At 44.6% G+C, this 18634-nt stretch overlaps 1 protein-coding gene and 1 pseudogene across 2 annotated transcripts; both read left to right on the top strand.

Annotated features, from left to right (window-relative positions):
• Positions 1–596: 596 nt before the first annotated feature.
• Positions 597–8682, top strand: LOC309449825 (C-type lectin domain family 4 member D-like). Its single transcript, XM_082072259.1, has 6 exons — positions 597–1034; positions 3370–3483; positions 6200–6295; positions 6917–7068; positions 7291–7409; positions 8116–8682. The coding sequence occupies exons 1-6, from the start codon at positions 968–970 to the stop codon at positions 8255–8257; spliced, it is 690 nt and encodes a 229-aa protein (XP_081928385.1). The 5' UTR covers positions 597–967; the 3' UTR covers positions 8258–8682.
• A 5356-nt stretch (positions 8683–14038) lies between these two features.
• LOC309452495 lies at positions 14039–17757 on the top strand (annotated as a pseudogene). The gene is made up of 5 exons: positions 14039–14075; positions 15091–15186; positions 16179–16271; positions 17018–17315; positions 17574–17757. The product of its transcript is annotated as an uncharacterized misc_RNA (transcript).
• The last annotated feature ends 877 nt before the right edge of the window (positions 17758–18634 follow it).

The raw sequence follows: 18634 nt of genomic DNA, 5'->3' as shown, positions 1-18634 counted from the left end.
AGAGACCTTTACCAGAAAGCAGAAAAGGGAGAGAAATTACAGTGTTGGACCAAAAATATAAACCAGGTCTTTTCAGCCTCAGAAACTGAGCCTGACTCCCTGAAGCAAGCACTGCTCTGAACTTGCACAGGCTGTAAATCAGGTGTGTGCTCTCCCAATAACCTCTCAAACCACCAAACCCAATTTCTTTTTATTCCACTTTGCTTATTATTTTCCCTGACCTGGCCTCATCCTTTTCTGTTTCTCCTTGGATATATACAAAATCTGAGTATTTCTATTCCTCTGCCTAAGGCTGAAATTCCTCATGTTCACTTCTACAGGAACAGTTCCTTGTTTGAGATATTTTTTCTAGTGTTAGCTGCCAACTGGGACTGACTTCCTAGGATGAGACATAGCATGCAATATTTTATGTAGCAAATGCAAGTTAACTGCAAGAGACAAGTAAGGGCAGAATGCATTTTGTATTGGACTGTGCTGCAAGTTAAACTGCACTAAGACCTATGATAGCTGCAAACCTAAAAGCAATGACAGAATTGCTAATGGACAAAGTAAGGCATGAAGATAAGGGAAAGAAGTAGAATAAAAAGAAGGGTGAAAAAGGAAAAAAAAAAAATCTTAAAACTAATCAGCTGAGATTCTGATATGAGGAAGGAGAAGTTCAGTTTCCTTTTTGGTTTTTAGGTTCTCATTTTTCTTTTCTCTCTCAGAAGTTTCCATAGTGCCAGGGCTGATTTCCTGGGCTTAGAAACAGAAAAACTGTTCAGGGCATTTCTTAGCTCCAAGGAATTCTCAGGTTATTGCCAGTGCTTCTAGTGTTCAGCACAGCCTTCTTTGACAGACAGGCTGAATGAGCAGATGGGAAAGGCCCAGTAACTTATTGGTGTCTCTCTCTGCACCAAAGACCAAAAAGGACCACTTTTTACATAGCAAAACTAAGGACAGGGATCAGTGATCACAGTCTGATTAAATGGCATCAGAAATCACCTATGCTGAGGTGAAGTTCAAGAATGCATCACCGGCTGCAGTGGTTGAAGGTAAGGAATGGGTTGGCTATTCAGGGGAGGAGACCTGGAGGGAGGGAGCCGAAGAACAGGGAATGCAGACTTTGCCTTCTGTGACTCTGGTTCCTACCTGGTTTTTATAAATTGGTGAGAAAAAGGAGTTCTCTACCACTACATGAGCAGGAGACAGTAGGAGTTCTGAAGTAAGAGGGTCAAGGAATGTCTACAAGAGGAGAGGTGGGAATCTTTAGGTGGTTGGTGTTGCAACATGAACAAAGATGACTACTGGGAGCACAAACAGTAGGTTTCAAGTGAGCATTCAGTAAATAAGGTATTTGGGGTGCCTTAGTTCCCTGGTTGCAGCACCAACTATAGTAAATGGTCCAGGGTCCAGGACAAGTGCTTAGCCTTGGCATGTTGCAGGCAGTAGCTGCCTCTCTACATGTTATCTAGTCTTGAACGAGAGAGTCTGTTTTGGACAAATACTAAGTACCAACAATAGACACTGCTTTATTACAAACGATCTGATCTCTCACAAAGGTGGAGGGGCTCCCAGTGCAGCAAATGGCAGCAAATGAGCCAAAGCCCTAACTGCTCATGGAGAGAGCAGGAGTAGAGAACCAACATGCCTTTTTACAGTAGACCAGTCAGTTGCCATCTGCAGCTTCATGAGAGGTGGCACTGTCTGCAGGAATTTATAGCCCTGTTGTCCCTGGTTGATTGAGAAATGGTCCTTGGAGAAGAGAGACGCAAAGACTAAAAGGAAGAATGGTCTTGAACAAAACACACTCGAATACACAAAGGAAGAACTGTCTAAGATCTGGAGGAAGATCCAGTTCTGTGGCTGATGTCTACCACTCTAGAAAAATAATTCACACACACACACAAATAATTGCTATTAAAAATCACAGTTGTAAAATGATGTCTTTACTAGGCTTTGTGCAAATTTAAGATGTTCTGATTGGTATGTATTCTGTAGTTATAATGTCACAAGTAGGAACACATAGAGATGTTCCATGTATGGCTCATTGCTTCCACACTTAGATACAGGACGCTACACAAGAGCAGGTTCCAGACGGATGAAAGTATGTATGCATAAATAAATGAATGAATTACTGCTAAGGATATTAACTTGCCTATTTACCACTTTACCTCAGTTCTACAACCCCAAACAGAGCAGGGATCAGCTCCAGGTTATTCCTTGTGTGCTCTGAGACATGAGTCATGGAAATAAAGACGGTACATACTCCTGACTGACTTGAAAGCTCACTGTTTCCAGTGCACCAAGATTAGCTGGTTCTGGTTATAGCTAGAATTTCCATCATGGCGAGGTGAGGGTGGTGGAAGTCATTGTGTTCCCAGTTACCTAATCCAAAGACACCTGATCCAGCCATGTTTGCTTGAGCTGCTAATGCCAGGGTCATGCATGCTGTAGGTTTGGGTGTGTGCTCAGGGTACGTCTTTGAGTGTGCCTGTCCAAGTGATCACACACTTAGCTTATACTTTTAATTCAGATAAATGTCTGCTAGTAACATTGAACACTGTGCTAATGTCTCTCACAGCCTCATGGTATGCTCATACAATTGAAAATTATTGAAAGATTGAGGGTCTCCCTGCTCTGTTGTCCTTCTGAGCTCTTGCTATGCAGACTCCATGTTGGTAATGTCCAAACTCATCTGGGTTTTCCCATTTTGTAACCTCTTCTAATTGGGCTCTAGCGATAACAAAATTGGCAGTCATTGGAAGACAGAGAAGAGAAGGCAGCAGCTAATCAAACAACACCTATGGCAGGAGGTGACAGATATTACTGGCGTGGGTTCCACAGCACAGTGCAGTTAAGGTTCCTGTATTTCCAACCAGGATATCCCAGGTAGAAACACAGGCATCTGTGCTGCACAGCCCTTGTTTCATGTGCTTAAGAGATGCTGGATTTACATGCTGAATAACCAGCATATGCTCATCAGATCTGTTGTGTTGTGATCATGCTGGCCACATTGCAAGCATGCAGACTAACTGCAGGAAGCATTTTGCAGGGAGATTAACCACTAAATATGCACAAAATCTAGTGCACTTCAGTTCTGTTGGTGAGGTGCATGCATATTGGCAGTGCTTCCTGTGCCACCTGGGTATGAATGTGGGATGCACAGATCTGGCTAGCCACAGGTAGAGCAGTCAGTCTGAGGACATCAACAACACATTTGGATTGGTTAGATTTATTATCTGAAATTGATGGCTGTAACTTCCACATCAGAAATAAAACTGCATTTTTTTGAGCAGCTGTCCCTTGAGTTTGTACATCCTTGGTATGTGGGCTGACTGAAGCATAGTTGACTGTGGTGCTGTGTTTGGTGTGTTCCTTCACTATTAGTACCTCCTGAAATGAAGAAGCATGAGCACCATCCCCAGAAATATCCACCTTGGCTCCCATGGCTGATCTCACTACTGCTCGTCCTGGTGTGCATTGCCCTCATTGTTCTCCTTGGTGAGTATGTGCAGGCTGGTTACAGAAGAGAGGTCTAGGGGAGGTGCTGGGAGAAAAGCAGACATCAGAGCCCAGAGGGGGACATCTTCCATCTTCCAGCTAGGAGGGGGTGCTACTCAGGAACTGTTTTGCCATGAGAAAGAATGCAAGCACCAACATTTGGGCTCAGAAAACCTAAATGTTGACTATTTGAAAGGTATGTTTATGAGCAAAACATTTCCCAACTACTTAAACACTGGGGATTTAAGGGTACATGACACACATCTCCTCTCTTGCAGACCAGCCAAACCAGATATTTTAGCCAACTGGTATGTGGGAGGTAGGACTACCACAGCGTTATGCCATATACTTCTGTTGTAAACATCCTCTTTCTTAGAATGACAGAAGGATTTAGGTGAAGCATAGCCATCTTCAGAATTTCAAGGTAGCTTGGTCTTGGGCTTTTCTGCCTGGACTTCGTACATTTCTGCATACATTCCCCAAATCTTCCACTGTTTACCCTGAAGACTTTTCAGTGTTCCCAGATTCTACATCCCCATCTTGCATGACCTCTTTGGGATTATGGAACAATTATTTATCTGCATACCACACAAAAATAATTTATTTGATTACAGCAGAGGGGAAAAAGCCTGAAGATGGCAGCACAAGTGTCTATGCAGGGAGCCTGACTTGCACTTGAGCTCTTTAAGATGCTTTGACACACTTGGTATCCTAATGGAAACTCTCACTTTTTCAACGTTATCTGCATTCTACTAGAATAATTAATTGAAAGTGATTCTTGCACACACAGTTTGTGGATATTATGATCGCTGCTTCATTCTCATTTTCCGCTAAAGATCATTCATGGCATGCTTGCACAAATTGTCGGTAAAAGTGACAGATTCTGGAAGAAAGCATGTTATCAGGCTAAATTGATGCCCTTCCTTTTGCTGTCATTAGTTCCCAAGTCCCCAAAGTTTGTATTGCTTTGTTCCCAAATGTATAACTTTTCATGATACTCTGTTAAATGTTTGGGAAGGTTTAGGGTAGGCTATTAGAGTCTAATATTGTCTGGGCAGGTTCCACGCATGGAAGGTTTAATCTTTAATGGCAAATTTACTTATCCAAGTAAATTCATATTATATAGGATTTTGATTTAGCAGAGTGATACAGCAATGTATTGGAATAAAAACATGATTACAAATGGCACTTAGCAGAGGGTAGCAAACGCAATGCACTGCTGAATCACAATACAAATGTGATTCTCCTTACTAATCTCTGTAATATCCTTGATGTCAAGACACTGGGTGTCCCCAGACCCAGAAGGCATATGTGAGTTAAAGCCATCTCAGACCCACTGATTTCTTCAGACATGTTTTTGTTAGTAATGGAGGTTTTTATGCTATTTTGGGCTGAACCATGTACACACTTGCCCCATGCTAGTCTGGCTAACTTAGGAAGACGTTGTCATCTTTTTGATTTTTTAGAGGGATGAACGGTTACACAGCTGGTCAGTTCACTTGGTTGATATAACTGGTTGTTTCACTCAACTGAACTAGAACAAAGGCCTCTATCTGGTCCCCTTTGTGTTGAGAAAAGCTCACCGTTTCTTTGAAACAGTGGTGGTCAGTCATGCATCACTCCTCCCTGCCTCCTCTGAACCTTCTTCTGTTATAGGGATCCATTTATCAGTCACAGAGGCCACTATAATTACTCTGTTCTCCTCACTACAATATATTGCTACTACACTGTTTCTAAATGAAATGGTTGACAAAAATAGACATATGTATAACTTAGCACACACTGATCAGCTTCCAGTCAATATACCTGAGTGTCTGAGTTAGTGATAAGTACTTCAGTTTGTGGATGTGGCCTGCTGACACTTGTCCTCAACACTGCATTATTCTCCATAGACTGGCTAGTAAGTCCTAGGAGTTTACCTTCTACCTTGGTTTCAGAAGGTCTAGTTGTATGTGATTACCTTCACCTGGATTGTATTTGTTGCTGATGGAATAAGTGCATCTATGCGTTACTTATCCAAACTACTGTTGCTGCCTACCTTAGGAAGAGATAAACGGTTCCACTGAAATGCTGCTTTTTATTCACTAATTGTAAAGAGATTTAGACTGGCAGCTTGGCTGTAGATATCTACATGCTAAATGCCTGTGGTTGGGTGGAATTCAATCCCACTCTGTCTAGCATGACCTCAGCGTGATGTCCTTCCAGCAGTCCTTCTGCTCTGTGACATGAAAGATTGTCTCTTTCTGCCTGGGAAGGCAGCCATACCACTTGTTCAGGCCAATTTTCTCAGGCCCTTGGACCAAGGATACACTCACCCCACATCTTTATCTCCACAGCACCCAAGGAGGCATGTCAGCTGATCTATGCTGGGACAGACTCTGCTGACAAACCACAGGCTGGCTACAGCCACCAGGCACTGCTTGGGTGGGTCACAGGCTTCTATAGCTTTGTTGTACAGGTAATCCTGGCTAGATTTTTTCAGTCAGTGGATGGAGTAATCCTTGTGGGCAGCTATGGGATGGTGGGAGAAGAAATGCCTGTTCCCTTCACAGAGAGGAGGGCAGTTGCCACTTGTGAAATGGAAATAGCCTGAGGAGAGGTAATGATGAGACAGTGCTTGGTGGGGAAATGGGGAAAATAAGAATGAAGCCCGAAGATGGTGTGTTGTGGGCCAGCAGAAAGGGGTAATCCTGCTGCTTTTCCTCTCCCTTTCCAGTCATGATGCCCTTCACCCATATCACTGACCAGCCCGCAACCCTACAGCAGAAATTTATGGAGTGGTGGTGCATTTCAGCAGTGCCACAAGACAAAGGTCAGTAGTGATGGCAGGGGTGCGAGAGGTCTTTCAGACGGGGACAATGAATGGTGGGGTCTGCTCTGACAGCAGCCATTAGTGGGACCAGACTCTGAAGGGGCAGACTCAAGAGAAGAAAGTGGGGAGAAAACGGATTTCTTGCTAACAGTTTAAGGGGAGGAGAAGGCCATGTTAATGATGTCCTGGAGGGCAGGGTGGCTGTGACCACTGACAAAACAAAAAGGAACAGCACACAGCAGCACAGGGAAGGTTAATAATAGAGCAATAATAAAAGTGCAGCTCTAGCCAGGGAAAGAAGCAATATTCCCTGTTCCCTGGGGCTAGAGGCCTAAAGGAGATTATAACCGAAGTCAAACCAGATCACCAAAATAACTTTGCATTTGTCAAGTCAAGACCTGAGATCATGTTACAAGGATTACCATGGATTTGTGTACACAAAACTCACTGGTCACACCCCAAAGCAATTGGAAGAAATATCTGTATTATCCTTGTTTATTCAAGCCCTTTCTCTCAGAAGTGATCTAAGGACAACATGAGCATTGTACCTGGAGAACAGGGATCCTTGCAGTCACCATCTCTGTTGTGATTAGCATTCATATCTGTGATCTCACTGCACAGGGCGAGGCTGGATGTGCTGCCCAAAGGGATGGAAATGCTTTCAAGGAAGCTGCTATTATCGGTCAGATGATCAGATGGGCTGGGCTGAGAGTAAGCAGAACTGCACTGGGATGGACTCCCACCTGGTGGTGATCAACAGTGAAGCAGAGCAGGTATGTACAGCACTGAAGAGAGGCACAATAGGCAGAGACACAGAGCCAGGTCCTAGAGGGGACTCAGAATGCCTCTTTGCCTGCAGGGGCGGGAGGATCTCCTTTCTGCATCCCTTCAGCACTGGCTCCCCTCTGCCACCAGCCTTACCCCATGGGAACTCCTGCTGCTTCCCTCTGCCCAGTCCTTCACCTTGTGGACATTGAACTCTCCCTGATTTCCAGGTTTTCCTCACTAAGGATCTAGAACTTTTCTCACAAAAAAATTACTACATCGGTCTGAGTGCACAGAAAGTGGGCCAGTGGCAGTGGGTGGACCAGACTCCACTTAATGAGTCAGCAGCGTAAGTATCTCCAGATTTTAAGTATTTGATGCAGCTCCTGGTAGTTCAAGAGAATATGTGAGGTTGTCTGTTGGTGCATAAAAGAGAGATGAGACAAATCCCTGTGAGAGGACAGTGATGGAGCAGGAGAGTGCTGTGTAGTACACCAGGTTCACGTGGCCCCATCCAACTTGGTTAGTGGTTGTTAGTTAACTACCTGTGATGTGGCCGTCAGTGTTATAGAAACAAATGAAGCTGCATCTCACCAGCAGGAAGAACCCTTCAGAGATGACCAGCTTTGCCTGACCTCCATACTGGCCTCACCATGCACATGTGCACAGGCGTGGCCAGTGCTGTGATGCTGTGAAAGAGATGGAGCACAGGAAGAGATCACCAGGGCTGTCCTCACTCCATCTCCTGGAGTACAAACTTGTACTGGAGGCAGACACATGCCTCTGCTTAGTGTGAAGTGCATGGGCTGAATGGTGGTGAGCATATCGCCCTACCAGGACTGTGGAGGTCACTGTGTTGGCTGTAGGAAGAAGGTAGGCTTCCACATAAGACTGGTGCCACTGGCATAGCAGAGCGAGAGGAATGGTACTGCTTCTGTCCATGAATCATCATCTGGAATTTTTCTGTCTCCTCTCCAATCCTTGCATCCTGCTTTGGCCTCTTCCAGCAGTGTTCTGTGGGGCACAGCAGGGAGTAACATCTGTCTCTATCTCAGGTTCTGGCGGACAAACGAACCAAGTGATGTGGATGCTGAGATGTGCGTTGTAATCCATACGATTCCAGAAATACACAACTGGAATGATGTCCGATGTGAGAAACATTATCGAATTTGTGAAGCTGCAGCAGTAACTGTGTGATGGAGTGACCCTCATACTGAGTAAAACTGAGGGATGAATAGCGAGCTGGGAAGAGCCGAGGGCTGTGTTGGGAGGTATTTGGGGCCCTGAATCCCATACCTTCACTATGTTGAATGGAACAATGTGAGCAGAAGTGATATTTCCCTGTGTCCAGCACCCTCAGTGCATGTATCAGCTCAAGGAACACATGAAGGCTCAGGGTCATCAAAGCTTCTGTGTCCTCTACCGTCTGAGTCAGTCAGGCAGCCACTGGCTGAAAAGAGCTTGACTTCTCCAGGAGCAAGAAAGAGGAATGGAAGACATGTTCCAAGCTCTGATTTCCTTTGTCTTCTTGAGCAGATGTGTCTGTTTTTTCTTGGGACACACAGAGAATGTCCTCTAGTTGCATTGGTTTTGCTGAATAAATGTGGATTTCCTATACAACATTCGATCAATGCAAAAGTCTGTGTGTGATCGCTCTCTTTTTCCCTCTCTAAGCTGCAGGTGTCTTGTATAAGCAGGATCAACAGATATTGCTGTGCCAGGACAAAGCCTTATGCAACCACCACAGTACACATTGTGTCCACCCAGTAAGAGTAAACCCTTCAGAGGCAATCTGGCTATGCAGTCCCATGGCACACCGTCAAAGATCTGCAGGGGACTGGGCACGGGAAACCAGCTCTAGGGATGTTATGACTATTTGTTTCCGTGGCAGAAAGTCTTGCCCAGGAGAGTAACAGAAACTTGTGTCAGGAGTCTGACCTGCTCATGGTTGATTGAATATGAGGAGAATCCTCTCTCTGTGTCTCAAAGAGAGGGGAGAACTTGTACTAGAGACAAGGTAACCAGGAGATTTGCCTTCTTAAATCAATTAATGAAAGTAGTTCTGTGAACAGCAATGGGTGGTGGCAGGAGCTGTTGAATCCCGTAGCCCGGCAGAGGCAAGGCTGCTGCAGCTCTGTGTCCCCAGCTCCAAATGGTAGTGAGACCAAACACGTATGTACAATATGTACATACCCAGATACATATAGAAGAAAAAGAATATGTACACATAAGAAGCCACACAGGTCAACACAGGTAGAAAGCACTGACATAAAAACAAGTTCATGTTGTAATCCACTGGAAGGCAGAAGTACACCTGAGCTGGGACAATTTTCCATATGAATAAGAGCCGTTGTCTTCAAATTTCTGAAGCTGCAGCATCAACTGTCTGATGGAGGAAACCTCACCCTGAGTAAAACTGAGAGACCAGCAGTGACCTGACAAGAACACAGAAGATTTTTTTTGAATGGGTGTGTATGCTGGAGTCTGCATCTTCACTCTGAAAGGTGGGAATATGTGAGTGGAAGTGATATGGTCAGGCAGTTGGTGAGCACTGAGCTTCTCTTCTCCAGGCTGAACTGATCTCTCTCAGCCTCTCCTCATATGGAAGATGTTCCGAAAGATGCTCCAAAATATGCTACATTTGTCTTTTCAAGACATACGAAATGTCCCTCAATTACTGCAGCCTGACAAAGACACTGCCTTTGCAATGATATGGGCCTTTTCCTGTAGCTTATTTGGACACACATTTAATGGTATGGTCAGCTGTCTGGGTAAGAACCTGCAGATTACAATCCAGCATTGTCCTCATGACTTGGGTGATTCTCCAGACAGCAGACCATATTCCCTCTCTGTCCTCTTGGCAGCATTCACTCTGTGGCTTGTTACCATTACTCAGTGCGAGGATGTGCTGCATGATGGGCTGGAGATGCTTTCAAAAATGCTGCTACTACATAATGATTGAACAGATGTCCTGGAATGAAAGCAAGGACACCAGCACATGGTTGGGGTCCCACATGGTCATGATCAATACAGAAGCAAATCAGGTAAGTGGGAATCTCCCCATAGGAGATCCTCAAATTAGCCAGGGTCTTTTCTCCTGAAGTCTCTGGTTGTGACCCTGGATTTTGCCCCGCTACCTTCTCGAAAGATCCTGAACTCAAACATCTCGTAGTCGTTACAGCCAAGCCTGCCGTCAGCCTTTACATCACAAATCAGCTCTTCCTCATTTGTAAGTATGAGATCCAGCAGAGCATGTCTCCTCATCAGGTTACCTCCATACCCTGTGTCAGGTTACCACCAACGCACTCCAGAAACCTCCTGGATTGCTTGTACTTGGCTGCTGAAAACCAAGCTTGGAAACTGCTGCACAAACTGCTAAGCCTGCTGTCTGCCTCTGTCAGCTGTGCTCTCATGCATACTGCTGGGGCTCAGGACTGTGGAGCTGGTCTTCGGTCCTTCAAAGTGCAAAGAAAGCAGGCACATTGGGAAGAACTTCCCATGGGATTAAGTCTCTCTTCCTGTATTGGCACAATTGGTAGTTCTTTCTCTGTGTTTTCTGCCTTTCACTTTGACAGTATTCCCTTATAGACTGCTTGCCTTTATTTGACTGTTGCAAATCATTCTGAATTCAACAAAACTGGAAAGCAGGAGTCCCCAGGGTATCCAAGTTGATGGAGAAACTGCTCTCTACCCTGGAGAATGAGTTTAAATCCAACAAGTTCGTTTCTGAATGTGAGCACGCTTGCTGTTCTTTGTTAGTGCTTGGAACCCTCTCATGCATTCTCCATCCTATTTCAGGTGGCTGGTTGCTTCTAAAACCAAGCACCTTCAGTACTCCCAACATGTGGTTTACTGTGTTTCCACCTCTTAAACAGAAGCTGCAGCTAATTTCTTGTGTGCTATAAATTTGCAGAAATTCTGATGAAGTTTTATCTTCCAGCTTCTTTTATTCAGCTTCTCAGATCCAGAGTACCTCTGAGGGAAGTTCCATTCTGTCTTCTCCTTCAACCTTGAGTCCTGCAAGACACCTTGTAACTGCAATATTTTCCTTAGTTCATGTCCCGTTGATCTTGTCTGTGTCCATGCTGTGCTTGTTGACTCTCGTCTATACTGCAAGGATCCGTGAAAGTAGATTCAAGGTTCTCAGGTGCCTCTTCCAGGAGTGCACTTTTTATAACCGAATACCACTGTCTTCACTGGTTCAGGGGCAGGAGTCCCTGGCAATTCTGCATGGCCAGGTGGAACCCTGTTGTTCCAGCACACTGATCTGACACATACATTTGTGAAGTGAAATAACCAAGTGTCACTAGTGAAGTTCTTCAAGGCTGGAGCAGGTAGAGAGCAGCTGAGAGTCTCTACTTGCACAACTGTGGGAAGACATACAGGAAGACTGAGGTCATTGAAACATGCTTTCCCCAAGTGTGCTGCTGGTGTTTATGAAGCAGGAAAGAGAAATGAGTTCTTGCCATTTTGGAAATATAGGATACTTGCAATGGTTCCAGAGCCTTCCATTGAGGCCCAGCTGCCTGGCACCAAGATTACTGAGGAGTTTCTGTGCAGGCCAGTGCAGAGTTTGGCTATCGTCAGCACTTTGAGACTATTTGTCCCAGAGTGGGACAGAGCTGTTAGTCACCTGAATGTTGTAAGGTCAGCTTTTGATTTGCTGAGAACAGTAGCTTGGTTTGTGGTGCTGAAAAGAAAGTTTGCTGTCTCTCTGCTTCAGACCCTGTGCACACACTGAAGTACTTTCATGGGAGGGTGCTTGCATAGACCTTCATCTTGTCATATGGCCTGATGGCAACAACTGATAAAACAGGAATGTGAATATAAATAGCTGTATGAATTGCATTCCTGAAACTATCTGAGAGGCCATTTGCCCCAAATCCGCTAGTATCAAAGAGGAATATAACCATCAACTGGCTTAACAGTAACTAGGGAATTAGTGAAAGGATTTTGAGGCACAGAAGAATCAGTCTGAAAGAAAAAGTTTAGAATAAGGAAGAACATTTTTAACAGAGAATAAAGAAGGTAGTGGCAGTCAAAATCTGTTTCGACATTTGCTCTGCAACTTTTCAACCTCTGTCTGTAACAGAGTACCTCCTTGTTGGATGCCGTGGATAGACAACATTCCCAGCAGTAAAGAGTAGAACACATGCAGACCCACAACTTCAGTGTGCATATGTGACCTTGTGGTTTCTCACTGACCTCTGGGTTAGCAAACTGCAGGAAGTGGCCCAGGTACATGAACCTCCATCTTCAGCGAAGTGTGTGAGAACAGGGGAACCTCTGGTCCCAGCAAAGGAATGTGTTCTTGCAGTCTGCACGTACTGTGGCAGGGGTGGGAGACAGGAGGTTGCACGAATAATCATGTGAATCTGTGTGCATGTGAGGGTTAGAGCTTTTGGGAATTATTTACTTAAAGATGTTCAGGAATTTGTAGGTGTTCATTAATATTTTGTGTCTGGTATTGTGCTTTATCTGCTGGATTGCTAATACTGATCTTCAATATACAGGTCATGGTTTGTCAGTTAATTATGTGGCATGAATAAATCACTAAACTGCTTAGATCCATCCTGATTAGATTTAAACCACATAAGCTGAGCACATTTTCCTTCTAGCTGTTTTGCACCCTCTGCATTCTCCATACTGATCAGCTGAAGTCAGCTCCCTGCCCATATCACAAGAGCAAGTATATTTTAGAGCAATAACAGATAAAATGCATTCACATTTTAGGGTCTCTGTGGTGCAATTCTATTCTGTTCTGCAGCATGACAGCTGGAAACTTTTTACAATGTCACTTGAGAATCTCTCATTATGTTGTGAATCCAGTAGCTAGTGACTTCTAGTAGCTCATACCTTCTACAACAATACAGCAAGCACATGTATGGATGATCTTTCCAATGCAACAGAGCTGTCGGATGGTTTGACTCTGCCTGCAGCCTGTTGTGCACAAAAAAACATTCTCAGAGGATATTTTCTACACACACTTTAGGCTTGTCTTCATTTGTAACCAGCTCTGTGCCCTGCTTTTTTGAGTCTTCAACTGACGTGTTTGCGCTATTATGTTAGCTATCCCGTTCCTTCCTCAGTGCATCTGTGTCTGCCTCTTCACAGAAAAAACTAGCTGAGGGAACATGGAAGAGCAAAGGCTGTGTACTCACCCTAGTCCATTCAGAGTACAACAAGGGACATTTTATCCTGCAGAGTTTTGAATCAAGTCACCTCAAGCAGTGCTAGAAGCACCGTGAATGGCTGTGCCTTTTGTAGTCATTACCAAGTAAAACTTCGTGATCTGTAAGGCACAGGGATTCTGGCACCATCTAGTCATCCCTTCTGACCTTCAGGTCTATAATGACAGGTCACATGCAATCCCTCCACTCAAAGTTCCATCGTCTTTTTCTGAGCAATTAGTTAAAAACAGTGATGTCAAGTTCTCTGGGTTACTGGGCTCAGGCTTCATATGAGGACTTGTCCAGATCAAGTCACAGATGCATCAAGTGCTTTCCTGTCATTTTCTGACTCCCTTTTGCAGGTTGTTTTGAATGGGTATAGCCCTTTGCTGGCAAATACCAGCAGTGTAGACATTTTCACAGACATATCAGGGAAGAACAAACACCAAAGAGGTAAAGCCAGTAGCATGTCCTGTGAAACTGTTTGAATATGTGCAAAAGGAGGCTGTCAGAGCCGAAATGATACTACTCTTCATCTGTTTTCATTTGTTTCTGTGATTTTCTGTGTTGCAATGAGCATCTTGTGAAATATCCTGGCAGAGAAATGATGAAAATTCCCCCATCTCCATGTGATGTGGGGAACACCCAGGATACAGCTTTTTCTGCATGTCGGATTAGAGATTGTGAAATCTCCTCAATAGTACGGGAGCTGCTCTACTGCAGTCTTCTGTACAGGAGGAAGGCAGTATTCATGGCCATATTGTCATGTGGAGTCTTGGTGGAGAAGAGTGACACTATGATAGAGATAATGAATCATCGAGGCAGAGTCTGTCCTGGAACTGCAGGTAAACACAAAGCCTTCCTTTCTGTCCTCTTGTAAAAGTAGGAGGAGGTGGGTGAAAATAGAGGGCTGGGATAGGTAACGGACATCGTAGAGTGGCTTGCCCCCTATCAGCAGAATGGGTTTAGGACAAGAGCAAAGCAAGACATGAGGAAACTGAGGAGTGCCCAGGCTGGGAGCATGGCGTTTTTCCCAGAGCCAGGGAAAAGGAAGGTTTTTCCTTACAATACATCTATTAATTACTAGTAAAATATAAGCTAAGTATCCTGCTTCTAAACAACACATTACTTAATCTTCTGTCTCTCTCTTGTCACACTGAAGGATCTAAAACTTGAAAAATATCCCCTTCTTTTGCAGGTGGTTAGAAAGAACTTATCATGTCAATATGTTAATGATGGGTATGTCCTTTGTAACTTAGTCACAGTATACATCAATTTAGCAGCTTTTCTTCACCAAGAGCTTCGAAGTGCCCATTCTTCCTGTGGAAACAATCTCCTATGTGTGTCTGCCTCTGCAAACACTGAGCTGGACAGTCACTCTTTGGGTGACTATACAGTATTGCATAAAAGGGCTTGGAGGATTGAGCCAAGATATAGGTAGCTGAGAGAAAGAAGCTCTAAGGAGAGATGAAGGGGAGGGAGGTTACAGAAAGAGTGCTCCATGAAAGAGTGTTCCATCAAAGACAGGAGTAATAGAGGGCAAAGAGGAAGATGTGTTGAGGAGAAAGGAGGTGTGACAGGACAAAGAAAGAAGTGCGGTTTGCGAATAGTACAGGCAGAACTTGTGATAAAAAGTGAAATAAAAGAGCAGCTTTAGGGCAGCCCATGTTGCCCTACTCTGTGAGTCTGATCAGTTGCTAATGTAGCAGGACATGGTTACAGCAGGACATGGTTACAGCACCTGTGGTGTTCCCCAGTCTTTGGAACAAAGGTAGCAGCAGGTTGTTGAGGTATAGAGCCACCTGGGCTACCCCCCATCTCTGGGCTGGGAAATTCCGACTCTTGCCTTGTGTTTTTCAGCTCCAGCAGAAGATACAAGCTGCTCCTGGCAGAACCCCTGGGTCTTCCTTGTTTCTGTCCTTGCCATCAAAACTGTATTTCTGACCATCTGCATTGGCGAGTTCCAGAGTCTCTTAATTCCCCTGGAGTGAAGAGAGCTGTTGACTGCCTTTTCTCAGATGGAAAAACAATATCCTAGTCTCTCTGCCAGCAGGCATATGCCCTTCATCAAAACAGCCTGTTCTGCTGCCCTCTCGCACCTCTGCCCTCTTGGGTAGCAGGGTCCCTTCCATAGTGAAGGTTCATTCCCTGCCAGGCCTTCCCACTGCTCCTCTCACTTTCCTGCCTGCCTGAATAAAGCCAGACCTAGATGAAACCAGTCAGTTTCTTCCCTCCCACCAAGAGCTGAGAAGTCTCTTCGGTGTCAGAGGTCACCTGAATAGGTTCCCTGAAGGCTAATTTTTGGATGTTGGTTCTCCTGATCTGGTTTCTGTCTCAGAGCTCCCTGTGAACATGTTGCCAACAAAGAGCCAGTGTGATCCCCTTGGAAATACTGCCCATGTTTTAGCAGGGTGGGGCTAAATCCATCAAAATGCTCCAGCCCACACTGGCTGCCTGGACTGACCAAAAGGGAAATCCTTTACTAATTTGGTCTGTGATGACTCCTCTGTGTTTCTTAAGTCCCTTCGTTGAGGCCTCAATTCTCAACAGTTCTACCCCTTCTGGATAAAGGTAAAAGATTAAGAGATAATGTATATTAATATTCCACTTTTATTAAGCTTATCCAAGGACTTTTTTAACCCTTCCCTGACCCCATCCTCAAAGGATGTCTAAGCTGGTTTAGTCAGTTGAGAAAAATTAGTCTCTCAGTCAGCAGAGGTGAGAGGAGTTTATCCAATTAATGCCTGTTCAAAGGAGGCAGTGACCAGTAGTGGGAGAAATAGCTTGCTGTTTCTTATCTCCTGATTTGATACACATTTCAGAGCTTGTCAACATAACAGAGTCTCTGTGGGGGCTCTAAACCAGAAGGGGGAGGGTAGGACATGTTGCTCATGAATGAGGACAAACAGGTGGCAGCAGCACTTTCATTCTTTTTCCTCTCTTCCCAGTTGTTTTCCTTCATGGAAGCGATGGCCAGTACAAGACTCTGCTCCAGAATGCTACAGAGTGGTGCTGCATCCACAGCATATCTGCAGACAAAAGTGAGTGATGCTAAGAGCCTCATAAGAAACACTATGAACCTCACCAAAATTTACTCTGGCATTAGTCAGTCCTTGAGGTTGGAATGTGGCTGTCAGCCAGAGCCAGATTATTTTAAGGAAGGAAGATAGAGAATTCAGGGAAAAAAAATGCTGCATTGTACAATTTTACTTAGGATGCTAAGAAAACATGTTCTGCGCTAGTGGAAGAGAGTGGATTGTGCCAGACCACCCTACTCTTCCCCTCTCACTGACCCTCACACAACCCCTTAACTGCTAGTCCAGCTCACTAATCTAGCTGAAAGGGCTTAATCCTTTTGTAAGGGCTGGTTCAATCCAACTCCACTCTCTGTGCTAGTTCACTGCATGTTCACACAAGCATCACGGTCAGTATGAGGGACAGTGGCAGGCATTGCTTAGTCCTGTGGGAAAACTTTAGCTTTCATTGTGGAATTATGAACGGATGGAGTAGCTTTGCAGAGTACATGATGGCTATAGGCTGTCCTCTAGCAGTTCAATGAAAGATTAGGGTGGGTAGCATAGAGACAGAGAGCTCCAAGTTCCTTAGACTGCTTGAACTTGATTTTACATATTTTGTGATGGTCTCTAATGCCACAGTCTCTCTTTCTACAAAGGTACATAATGGTGCACCTTGAATAGATCTCATGTGTTAGAGCCACCAGCAAGTTAACAGAAGTTTTTCTAGCTGTTCCATTCACTGGAGTCTACTCCCTTCATTTGGTGCCAAGAATGGGATGTGAGATTCTGTGTTGTGAAGACAACACTTGAAGAGCCAAGTGATCTCCTTTCTGCATCCCTCCAGCACTGGCTCCCCTCTCCTACCAGCCTTACCCCATGGGGACTCCTGCTGCCTCCCTCTGCTCAGTTCTGCACCTCATGGACATTGTGCTTTTTCCAGGAGTTCTTCTTCAAGTGGGCGAAAGGAGTATTTATGAACACCTATGAAACAAAATACTATATAGGCTTAACTTCTTAAAATGGGCAATGGCAGTGGGTGGATCAGACTCCATATAAGAAGGCAACCACATAAGTATTTCAGGGGAGTGAGGAAGGTCACTTGGTCAGTCCAAGTGACCAATACACTGTGTAAGGCAGATATGTGTCAGAGGGGGATTTTTGTTTCCACCTGAGCCAGAAAACTTGACTAATTTTCTAGTCAAAACTATGACTTCTGATCTCTACCACAGTAATATAACCCTTTCTCTTCCACAATTGTTCGAGGTGACTTCACCCTCATTGTCATGCATTCCAATGCATTCTCCATAGAGGAACTTTCTTTTACAGGTTCTGGAAACTTGGGGAACCCAATTTACTCTTTGCAGAAAAATGTGCTGCAATTTGCACCAAGGGAAACACAGACTCCAGCACTTACAGTAACTGGAATAATGTCCTTTGCTTCACAAGTTGCTATAAAATTTGTGAACTGACAGTCAAATTTGTCTGTGGAAGGAAACTCCACTTTGGATGAAGGGCCTAAAGGAGTATCTTTGAGAAAGGGCAGATCATGAAAGAGCTGATGAAAATCTGGCCTGAGCTCACACAAATGCTTTATCTTGTGGTGTAAGATGAGCAAGCTTTCCACAGAATCCCAGCTCTGAATAACCTCAGTTTCCAGCCTGTGCCCATGCATCTTTTTGCAAGCTGGAGTTCAGTCCTGGATGAAATCACTCAGCCTGATGTCAAGGACCTGCTGTGCCCCTTTTCACTCTCCTTCACAGATGGGTACCCTGATCCTCCGGTACTTTCCTTGACTACTTGTCCAATCAAGATCTCAATAGTGTGTAAAAGTCCCTCTTTGTTTCATGAAAATATAGGGTCCTACAAATCACTGGAGCAGAAATTGAAAGAAGAGCATTCAGTGGAGTGTGCTTGACCCACCCCTGAAGGGAACAATTGTTCATTCATGGCTTATCTGTAATGTTTCCTTCTTCCTTCAGCATACTCTGTGTTGATAAGTTAAAAAAAATCCATATCAATAAATGTTAATTCTGCTCTTTGCATGAGTTTGTCTTCTGAGTGACAGGTCCCAGCCCTCTGTCAACCCAGCTTCCTTGCATGGAAGTTTTCACTTTTCAATGTGTTTGGCACCTGCAGGTGAGAATATCACTGTGAGTGTGCTGGACTGCCCAGGAGCAGGAACAACCCAGTGTTCATCCGCAAAGCATGTGAGAAAGGCTCTGAATACTCTTGGAGAATCATATGTGAGGTAAGCAACAGAGCAGGCTGTGTAGTGGTGAATGCCAACAACTGTTTCCCCAGGATGTGGCAGAAAGGGGATGGATTTTGGAGGTCCTGCTGAGACATATGGCAGGATTAAGCACAGCAATAAAGGTGAGAGAAAGCAG

This window comes from Streptopelia decaocto (assembly GCF_964273445.1).
Source record: "Streptopelia decaocto genome assembly, chromosome: 1".
Taxonomy (NCBI): domain Eukaryota; kingdom Metazoa; phylum Chordata; class Aves; order Columbiformes; family Columbidae; genus Streptopelia; species Streptopelia decaocto.
This window is presented reverse-complemented; position numbering and strand designations above follow the sequence as displayed.

Bases quoted from the DNA above. Each gene is read 5' to 3' on its own strand.
- LOC309449825 (XM_082072259.1), top strand. From the start codon at position 968: ATGGCATCAGAAATCACCTATGCTGAGGTGAAGTTCAAGAATGCATCA. The intron at 7,069-7,290 runs GTATGTACAGCA...CCTGATTTCCAG, and splicing joins TCAACAGTGAAGCAGAGCAG to GTTTTCCTCACTAAGGATCT. The intron at 7,410-8,115 runs GTAAGTATCTCC...TCTCTATCTCAG, and splicing joins CCACTTAATGAGTCAGCAGC to GTTCTGGCGGACAAACGAAC.